Source organism: Gymnoscopelus microlampas (genome assembly GCF_963454915.1).
Source record: "Gymnoscopelus microlampas genome assembly, chromosome: 3".
Classification (NCBI taxonomy): Eukaryota; Metazoa; Chordata; class Actinopteri; order Myctophiformes; family Myctophidae; genus Gymnoscopelus; species Gymnoscopelus microlampas.
Genome location: NC_139940.1, coordinates 18,105,984 through 18,116,020, shown reverse-complemented (window position 1 = coordinate 18,116,020; position 10,037 = coordinate 18,105,984). Strand labels below are relative to the sequence as shown.

Below are 10,037 nucleotides of genomic sequence, written 5' to 3'. Positions count from 1 at the left end.
TATGAATCTTATTTTTTATTTATGGCATAAAAATAACAGGTTAAACTAAAATGCTGTTTTACAAAATCAAAAATGCCATATATCAGGACACCCTTCCCAAACCCCAGTCCACTTCAGTCTGGCAAAAGAAGACAAAACTTACAAACTTAAGTCTAGTTTAATAATATCAACTCAGGATTTCTCCCCCACCAGTGAAACCTTATGAAACATCACTATCTGGGGATCATTTATTTTCCTTTACACTTATGCTATCAGTTCCCCTATAGAAGAAGACCCATGGATAAATGCAAAAATGTGCATTTCTGAGGCTAGCTGAAAAAAAGATGGGTGACAGAAACACTAAATACACGACAGCCAACACGTCTGACAAAAAAAGATCAAAACTAATAAGTGTACTGCGGGCAGTATTTACAAAGAGAAACATTTGTATTATCACCCCTTTACAAAACTAAACTATTAAAGTATCTAATAGCTTGTGAGTGGAGAGAGAACAGCCATGGCCTTGCTTAGACTTGGCTTACACAAAACTCAGATTGTCAGCTATTGGCAAGATAATTTCAAAGACAATTTTTTTAAGGGGACAGAAAAATCCAAAACCATTGGCATCGTTATATGTTATACTATCAAAAAGGCATAGTGTGGGTCCAACAGTAGTCACAATCCCTCCCCAAAAAACAACATACTTAATGAACAGAGAGTTTTGTCAGTGTGAGATGAACAGCAACACAAAAAGAGGGAAAACTCACAAGCACCACGTTACTGTGTGATATCGCTGACAAAACACACGAAAGGAAGTGGGCAAGACAACACATGGTCGAAAAATACTTTCCATCATAAGAAATATATACCCCCTCCCCCCTCCCTATCCCACATACACCACCTTCCCGTCTTATGGCCCTAGACCGACCCCTCCTTGTTCATCTTCCACCATACGAGTCCCCCAAAAATCCCAGTTGTAAAAGAGTGAGAAAAGCACAAATTGGGTCTGGTGGTACAACTGTATGGTGTTTCTGCAGTCTTGTTACTTTTTGGTTGTCTTTCGGATCAGTGCCATCCTCTGCAAATGAGAACGCATTGCAAAGGGTTAGGGCTACTACAGGTGTGCACAACAATACAGCATTAACCCATTAAGACCTGGAACTGTGTCATTTTTAGATTTGAGCTAAAAAAGCATTATTTTACACTTTGGGCTATTCAAAAATAGCAGATATACAAGCTCATAGCGCGGCACCGAGTGCCGCGCTATGAGCTTGTAGATCTGCTATTTTTGAAAAATTGTGAAAGTGTGCAAATCTTTGAAATATATATATTTTTAAAGCGAACATTTTTAACTCAAATCTTTGCTTCTGGGGGGTTTCTGGAACAAAATATTTTGATGGGGGTCCGCGGCCAAATACATATCATTTTGGGGGTCCTTGACATGAAAAAGATTGAGCACCACTGATATAGAAACATAAGTTTTTCAGAATACTGTTGTAGGGAGGAGACATGTAGAATCGGCTTCAGGTCTCAATGGGTTAAAGAGCCTTAATGCTGCAATCCATATACAACTCTATTTTGACCCATAATTCTGTATGGTACACTACGGTATACAAAATAACATCTGCCGTGGTTTTATTTGGTTTGCCCTGCTTTTCTATTGAGAAATGTCGATCCTGTGGTCAGGTAGGCCCACTACTATGGTTGCCAAATGGTACCGCCTGCCTGAATTACATTTCTTCCGTAGGCAAAGCATGGTTGGTTACTGTGTTAGCTCAGTGGCAGACATTTTGGCACTTGCACAGGGGACCCGGGTTCGAATCCCAGGCATGACATGAAAATGAAGGAGTTCTAACCAGTAACAACCTGGCTTCACTGTTTTAGACATGTCATTATAGGCACACAAATGTTTAAAAATGGCGAAAACAGACATATTTACGCAATTCAGCTTTACGATTAAGTATATAGGTAGGGCTGTCACGATTAAAAATTTAAGTTGAAGATTAATTGTCACTCAAATAATTGCGATTAACGATTTTAATTGAGTGTTTGGCATTGAACACATGAAGCCTTTTAGGCTTCGCAATCACAAATTGCAAGGGATATGACAACTGAAATATACAAGGAAATTATTGACATATTCAATCATTTTTATACATGTAAAAATAGCAGAAATAGCTGGTAGCGACAACATGTAAACGATTATGCAAATGCGATAAAACGATTATTAATTGCGATTAGACAATTATTATGTAATAATTATACATAATGATTAAGTGGTAAAGAAGATTTCCTGAGTGATGGCTCCATTGGTCCGGTTTGGCTGAAACTCCTCTCCTATACTCCCTCAGAAACATCACCCAGGACATTTTCAAAGAACGTGCAGAAACAGAAAAAGAAACAGACCTGTTTGTGAGCCTCTGTGGTGCAAGCCTTCTTAAAGGGCCGTATCTCATCTGAGCCGTAGCCAGGAATCCACATGTTCCACTGGCGCTCTGAAATAAACACATTTACACACACACAGTCAGCTCAGCACAGCAGCGTTCCACACACACACACACCGTATACCTTTTTGACAACCCGAGACAAAAAAAAACAACTTACCCAGATGCAATTGCACGTCTTTCACCTCCAAGGTGTTAGACTTGCGGTGGCGTGCCAGCTGACACGCAGCTGTCACTACGCTCTCTATGAAGTCGTCTGCAATCTGCAGCAGCATCTGAACCAGAGATGAGAGTTGAGAAGAATGTCAGGATATCTGTATAGTGGTTAAACCATTCAAACCAGGAACACATCTCTGTTGTTTTTAGATTTCTTTGGCTACTAAAAAATTGCAGATATACAAGCTCATAGCGTGGCACCGAGTGCCGCGCTATGATCTTGTATATCTGCTATTGTTTGAAAAATCGAGTATATATTTTTACAGTAACACTTGTAACTCAAATCTTTGCTTCTGGGCATTCCTGGAACAAAATACTTTACAAATGTTCGCTTTAAAAATATATATATATACTCAAAGATTTGCACAAATTGCGCAAAAATAGCAGATCTACAAGCTCATAGTGCGGCACTTGGTGCCGCGCTATGAGCTTGTATATCTGCTATTTTTGAACAGCCAAAGAAATCTAAAAATGACAGACATGCGTTCCCGGATTCAGTGGGTTAACAAAAGTTCAGCTACCACAGCTGTGCTCTGGTTTGCTCCAACCAAATCGAGTGCATCCTGATTAGATGAAAACTAAAAGACCGCTCACACACTGTGGGCTCCAGTTGTAGAATAAATTGTTGTTATTGCACCCGAGCGCTGCTGTGACATTTCAGACACTGTCTGAGGAAGGGCGAGAGCCTGAAATGTCACAGCAGCACTCGGGTGCAATAACATCATTCTACAACTGGAGCCCACAGTGTGTGAGAGTTCTCTTTCAGTTTTCATGCTATATTATTTCGCTTAGCACCTGCTCAACTTTGAGTGTGGAATGGATGTGCATGTCTTTCCTCCCTTTATAATGACGCTGATTAGACCCACGTATGAAAGGTAAATGCCCACATGTGTCATCCATGCACTGACGATAATCCCTTTTGAGGACAGAAATGTTTGCCTCTTTTATGTACTAGCTCTGGACCTTCAAATTAAGTTTTTAATTTCTGATCTCTTTATTTCTATGTGCGAGTCCTTTCCAGTTCTTCTAAGATTTCTGTATAGACCATGTTCTGGTAAGGGAAGCCACTCCTTGGTCAGCAAACACAATGAGACAGATGGTAGATGCCCCTAAATTAGAAGCCACTTAAACCAGTGGTTCTCAAACTTTTTCATGTCAAGGACCCCCAAGTTGACATTTATTAGCCCGCGGACCCCCATTTGAAAAGATATGCCAAGGACCCCCATAAGAGACGATTTGTTACGGCTCTAGCAGTGATTTTCAACCATTTTAATTTCTTGGACCCCCAGTTTGACATGCATTAGGCTACGGAACCCCATTTAATGGCATTTCTATCTCTGGGACCCCAATTTATTTTGTAAAAATCAATGTTAATTTAACTCTGAGAGTGTACAAATGGAACCAAATGGACCCGTTAGGGTCCATTTGGTTCCATTTGTACACTCTCAGAGTTACAGACCCATAAGGGCCCATTTGGTTCCTAACTACCATTTAGCTGGGGACCCCCTGGAACTCCCTCAAGGACCCCTGGGGGTCCCCGGACCCCACTTTGAGAACCAACGACTTAAACTACTTCCACATCCAGCTAGGTTTTTAAAACAGAATAGGACATCATTGATGGTTACCAGCTAAAGTAGCCGGTAGAGAAGAAAACTTGTCAGCAAGAGCTTAATACTTGTTTATTTCCCACCATGCTCAAATTTCCTCAATACTTTTTGTTTGTTTACTTCATAGCACATGGCTTAGATGTGAGAGAATACCAACTGCGGACCCACCTCCTCCACATCCTCATCCAGCTGCTCGTTTGGGTCAATCTCTCTCACCAAGTCCTGTAGCTTCTTCTTACTGAGCACCTGCCAGGGAAAGTCACAACAATGAACAACAGCATTCACACTAGGCTGGAACGACTAAACTGACTATCCAACTTAACCCATTAAGACCTGAAGCCGATTCTACATGTCTCCTGAATCCCAACAGTATTCTGAAAAAACGTATGTTTCTATATCAGTGGTGCTCAATCTTTTTCATGTCAAGGACCCCCAAAAATATATGTATTTGGCCGCAGACCCCCATCTGAAAATATTTTGTTCCAGGGACCCCCATGAAGCAAAGATTTGAGTTAAATATGTTCGCTTTAAAAATATATATATTTAAAAGGTTTGCACACATTTTCACGATTTTTCAAAAATAGATCTACAAGCTCATAGCGCGGCACTCTGTGCAGTGCTATGAGCTTGTATATCTGATATTTTTGAAGAGCCAAAAGTGTAAAATATGGCTTTTTAGCTCAAATCTTTTGGACCAATAACATAATATTTTGGAGAAAAAAAATGAATATACATCGTCTTACACTATATATGTCTTAAATAATGTATATTTGCAAGATGAAGTTTCAATGTGGCTCATTGGCTTAGAATGAGCTATTTTATTCTACATATCGTGGGTTGATCTGCCATGAAGGCCGTGTGACCAGGAGGACTAACTTTCCATAGAAAAGGCTCAGCTGCACTCATACCGAGAACTGCCAGTATTGACCAGTTTCCTCAGCTACGCCCCCATTTCCTCTTTCAGGGGCCGGATTACCAGCAACAGCTTGTTTACCTGCGTTGTGTTGTGTTGTGTTGTATTGTATTAATAGTATGTGTATTTTTTAACTAGAGTCCGACCGATAGGGATTTTTGTGACCGATACCGATAACCGATTTTAGAGAGGTTTGGATTATATCGGTCACCGATAACCGATATGCAACCGATATTGTGAATTTTATTAGCTGGAATGAAAATAGGCCTTTTCTGTTTTGTTTTTTTTCCATTTACTTAAGTACTGTACTTGGAAAATGTTAAGTAACATTTTGAGGTATTTTTTTTTACTATTATTATTTATTATTATTATAATTATTATTAGTATTAGTAATAGTAATAGTAAAGTATTGGAAAGTATTTCCAATACTTTTACTTCTACTCCACTACATCTCAGAGGCAAATATTATACTTTTACTCCACTACAATTATTTGAAAACTTTAGTTACTAGTTACTTTGTAGATTAAGATCTAGAATATTATAAACAAAACACACATTAACCACTTCAGCCCTATATACATTTCTGCCATTTGAAAATAGCAGATTTACAAGCTTGTAGATCTGCTAATTTCCAATGATTTTTACACATTTGAAATCTTGTTGAACAGGACATTCTGCATAATGAGTAGTACTTTCTACTTTGTACTTTAAGTCAGAGTCCTGCAATCGTTTGACAGGTGAAAACGGGTGTAAAATATACTGACGGGCGGTTCTGAAATAAACGCGGGTAGGTAACGTTTTATTGTGAAAATCAGAGAGCCCTGTCTCCGCGAAAACAACGTCACTTGTCTACAACAAGTTACACAGCACAACGGCATGGAGCACACTGGTCAGTTATCTTAACTCACAAAACACATTGAACATCCAGTTAAACCTTCAAATTAAAACCATCTGAGACGTAAACAATGACACATGCTTACTGCGTATGTGCGCGTTCGCGCGTGTGGCTAAAGCTCGCTCCTCCGTCTTCACTTGTACACTGAATGTAGGTCTATTGTTGAAGGCTCCTATGCTATCTATCCTTTTCAACACACTTTTAAATTGAGTGACTGTCTGTAGGCTATTTACATTTTACTCTGCATGTAATCATGGGTAAACCGGCGGACAACAGGTCCATTATTTGACGGGCGGACGCGGGGAGGTTCTGGTTCGTATTTTGAAAGAATCACGGCCAGGGTGACGGGTGGGTCTACTCTGCAGATCTGATTATTGACGGGCAGCGTGGGTTCTCAACATTGGACCCGTGCAGGACTCTGCTTTAAGTACATTTTGATACCAAAACTTTTGTTCTTTTACTTTACAGATTTTTACTTGTAACAGAGTATTTCTGTATTACAGTATTGATACTTTTACTTAATACGCAAACCCGCTATGGAGACAATTAATTAATTAACACTACAGCTGTGGTGGTGTTGTTTTTGTTTGAGGCGTAACAAACTAAGCCAAAATGTCGACGCTAAAATAGAAGTGAGTATAGCCTCACCTCAGCCTATCATCATTATTATTATTATTATTATTATTATTATTATTATTATAGGACAATCCACAATTATTTATACTGGCATGTTTTGGGCTGAACCAGTCATCAGATTGAACTAATTTACCGTCGCATCTGGTAAAAGTATCCGCTGGTTGAAGCTGCTTTGGTCGACGAGTAGTAGAGTATGGTAGGCCCAGAGCCTTCTATTAGATGGCACTGGGTAGGCCTACTGAAAGTAGCAGATCTACAAGCCCAGCGCGCTCTGCTGGACAGAATATATCATTACACCAGTAACTTGCTTTTTTAGCAAACCTTTTTTTTTCATATCGGTCTTTTTTTTTCATATCGGTGAGAAATTTCACCGATACGATATGATCCGATATAACCAAATAAGGCCATATCGGGTACCGATATATCGGTGACCGATATATCGGTCGGACTCTATTTTTAACTACTCTGTTTTAACAGTGTAAATACAATGGACACATTCATCCAATCATCTGGTAAGGGAAGGCCAAGAATCATCTGTTTTATAACACATGGAAGAAGCTTTGGGGAAAATCGTTTAGTGCTCCTTTAATTCGCTATCATGACTATTCGCTATTATGTCATAAAATACAATATTTAGTCTTAGCTATGAATTATGTCAAATTTCAACCAATTTTATTGCATATTGTTTCATAAACAATATTGAACAGAATCAGGTGTTCCCCTATTAAATATGGGTCACAGACCTAGCTAGTGTGTTAAAAAATAAACAGAATCAACTGACTTGAGATCCCTCTGGGCTGATTCTACCGGCAGGGCCAGGGGTGCCCAGGGCCTTCCCTGGGTTTGCGGTGCTGTTAGCCATCCCGTTGGCCACGGGTGGAATGGAGGGGGTCCGTGGTTTTGCGACCTTTTGCTGTAGCTTCCGAGTCCCAAGTCAACAGACCTGGTTCACTAATTGGGTTACGTTCCGCTTTAAGAGAACAGGGTCTGTAAATCTAGCAACACAAGAGAGTGTAGATGTGAGGTTAGGAGAAAGTGTTATTCTATATACACACAACAATCAGACATACCAGTTCTTAAAACGCATCAAACAGACTCAGCCATAGATCCAAGACGGTCATCTGTCATGACCGTCATGGATGATCTTCAAAATCGCATTTGCACTTTCTCCCTTTTTAGTCCTACATCTAATTAAACGTTCATATTTCAAATATTAAGTGCTTAACCCATGGCCACGGATGTTAAAACTATGTACGGGCCCTCATAAGTACCCATATCTTCCATATTGTTCAATAAAAAGCATTTTAATCCAATCGGTGGCCATTTTCTCATAGCGTTATAATGTATCAGAGTGCAATACACCTCCCAACCGATAGGGTCGCGTGGTTGAAAGCATATGGAGAAGATTGCCACCGATCGGATTAAAATGCTTTTTATTGAACAATACGGAAAACACGGGTACTTCTGAGGGCCCGTACACAATTGTAACATCCATGGCCATGGGGTAAGCACTGTTTTTGTAGATTTACGGACCAAAAAGGGAGAAAGTGCAAACACTATTTCGAAGATCATCCATGACTGTCATAAAATATGACAGTCACGCACCAGGGCTACAGACATAGTCACAAGAACAGCAAGAAGTAAAGAACAGAAGAAAAAGAAAACTTGCATTCTTGATATCTTATCAATGTAATAAACTAATATAGATTCCAAATGCAATTAATACCTGAAAGAGGGGATCCTAGTTTTGTAAAATAATATACCGTATGTTTTACTTTAACCAGAAGTATCTAGGCTCTGAGGCTAGTAACGTTTACATTGTCGTTGACCATGTTGAAGAACTGACAGCAGTGTTAACATTATACATTTCCTATACATGAAATGTCCGTTTGGATATAAAACTGTTGATAATAATAACAACAATACAAATAACATGCCAACAACGAACGTTTACATTAAAAGAATCAGAGACCAGATGTAATGCACTTGATGCTAGTGCTAAAAACAATAGCAGTTAGCCAACGTTAGCACGTTAGCTGCTCACACCGTTACTTTAGCATCAGGTACTAAACCTCACATTAACAAGCCGTTAGCCTCTGTGTTAGCAGCGTAGGTGTTTATTAACTAACTCACCGACAGAAATGTCAAACTATCTGTCCATGTTTTAGCGTCGCGGCGACGACAATGTTCAGAGTTCTCTTCAGAAAACACTCCTCCTGAATGCCTCTGCAGACTGAATGTTTCACACTAGAGCTTCCGTTACGATAGAGCCCTGTTTCCGGTGTTACACCGAAATCTGTGACCTCGGTCCGTGTGCGGATTCGACAAACTAGTGGTTCTCAAACTGTAAGATTTATTTGTATACTGTCAGAGTTACAGACTAGTAAAGGTCAATTTAAACCCCCCTAAGAACCCTGAGAGTCCCAGGACCCCACTTTGAGAACCACTGTAATGCCTATCAGTGGTGGAAAAAGTATTCCATTTTTTTTTAATCAATACTGCAATGTAGAAATGCTCTGTTACAAGTACAAGTCGCGACGCATTGTGAGCTTGTGGATCGGCTATTTTTAAATGGCTGAAATATATACAGGAATGTATGTTTTGTAATAATAATCAAAATCTACAAAGTAACTTCTAACTCAAGTTTTCAAATAATTGTAGAGGAGAAAGTACAATATTTGCCCCTCAGGTGTGTAGTGGAGTAGAAGTAAAAGTAAAAGTAAAAAGAAAATTGGAAATACTCCAGTAAAAAAAAAAAAAAAAAGTACAGTAGCCTACTTGGGTAAATGTACTTAGTTAATTTACACCACTGATGCCTATGTCACTTGCAAATAAATAATTTAATTGATGGTTGACGTTTTTGTAAGGCGAGTTCGTTCTCGACTGTTGCAAAACAGAGAATCTACATTGTGTAAACCAGCAACTTCTCTGTGAGTAACAGTATTCGATAGGGTACCAATTTCGCAGTAACACCGCTGAAAACGTCCCTCTTCTCTTCTGCCCTCCACTGGACATGTTTAGAATTACAACGGATGGTTATTCATGGCAGTCGCTTTGTACAGAACGAAAGCCCCTGCCTCTCATGTGTCACTGTGTCAGACATGAGAAGTATTATGAGATTTGGATTTGTCTCAGTTACCACACACAGGAAGTGTCTGAGTAAACAGACCATCTGAATAAACAGCTCCATGGTGGTGAGCAGGGGCCTGGTTGAATGCCAAGCGAAGGCTGGCAAAGCCAGCTCTTTAGGAAGAAAAAGCCCCAAAACATGGCCAGTGCTTTGCAGCCTTACAAAACTGTGATTATAATATAGCATTGATTTTAAACCCACAGCCTGGCATCACCAG

General features: G+C 39.7%; 1 protein-coding gene across 1 annotated transcript; it reads right to left on the bottom strand.

Moving 5' to 3' along the window:
- Nucleotides 1-8,951, bottom strand: taf12 (TAF12 RNA polymerase II, TATA box binding protein (TBP)-associated factor). The gene is made up of 6 exons (XM_084052651.1): nt 8,824-8,951; nt 7,472-7,685; nt 4,415-4,492; nt 2,584-2,698; nt 2,386-2,474; nt 1-1,057 (listed from the first exon to the last, which is right to left on the bottom strand). Exons 2-6 carry the CDS (start codon nt 7,550-7,552, stop codon nt 1,022-1,024), a joined length of 399 nt encoding a protein of 132 aa, XP_083908777.1. The 5' UTR covers nt 7,553-7,685; nt 8,824-8,951; the 3' UTR covers nt 1-1,021.
- Between the last annotated feature and the right edge of the window lie 1,086 nt (nt 8,952-10,037).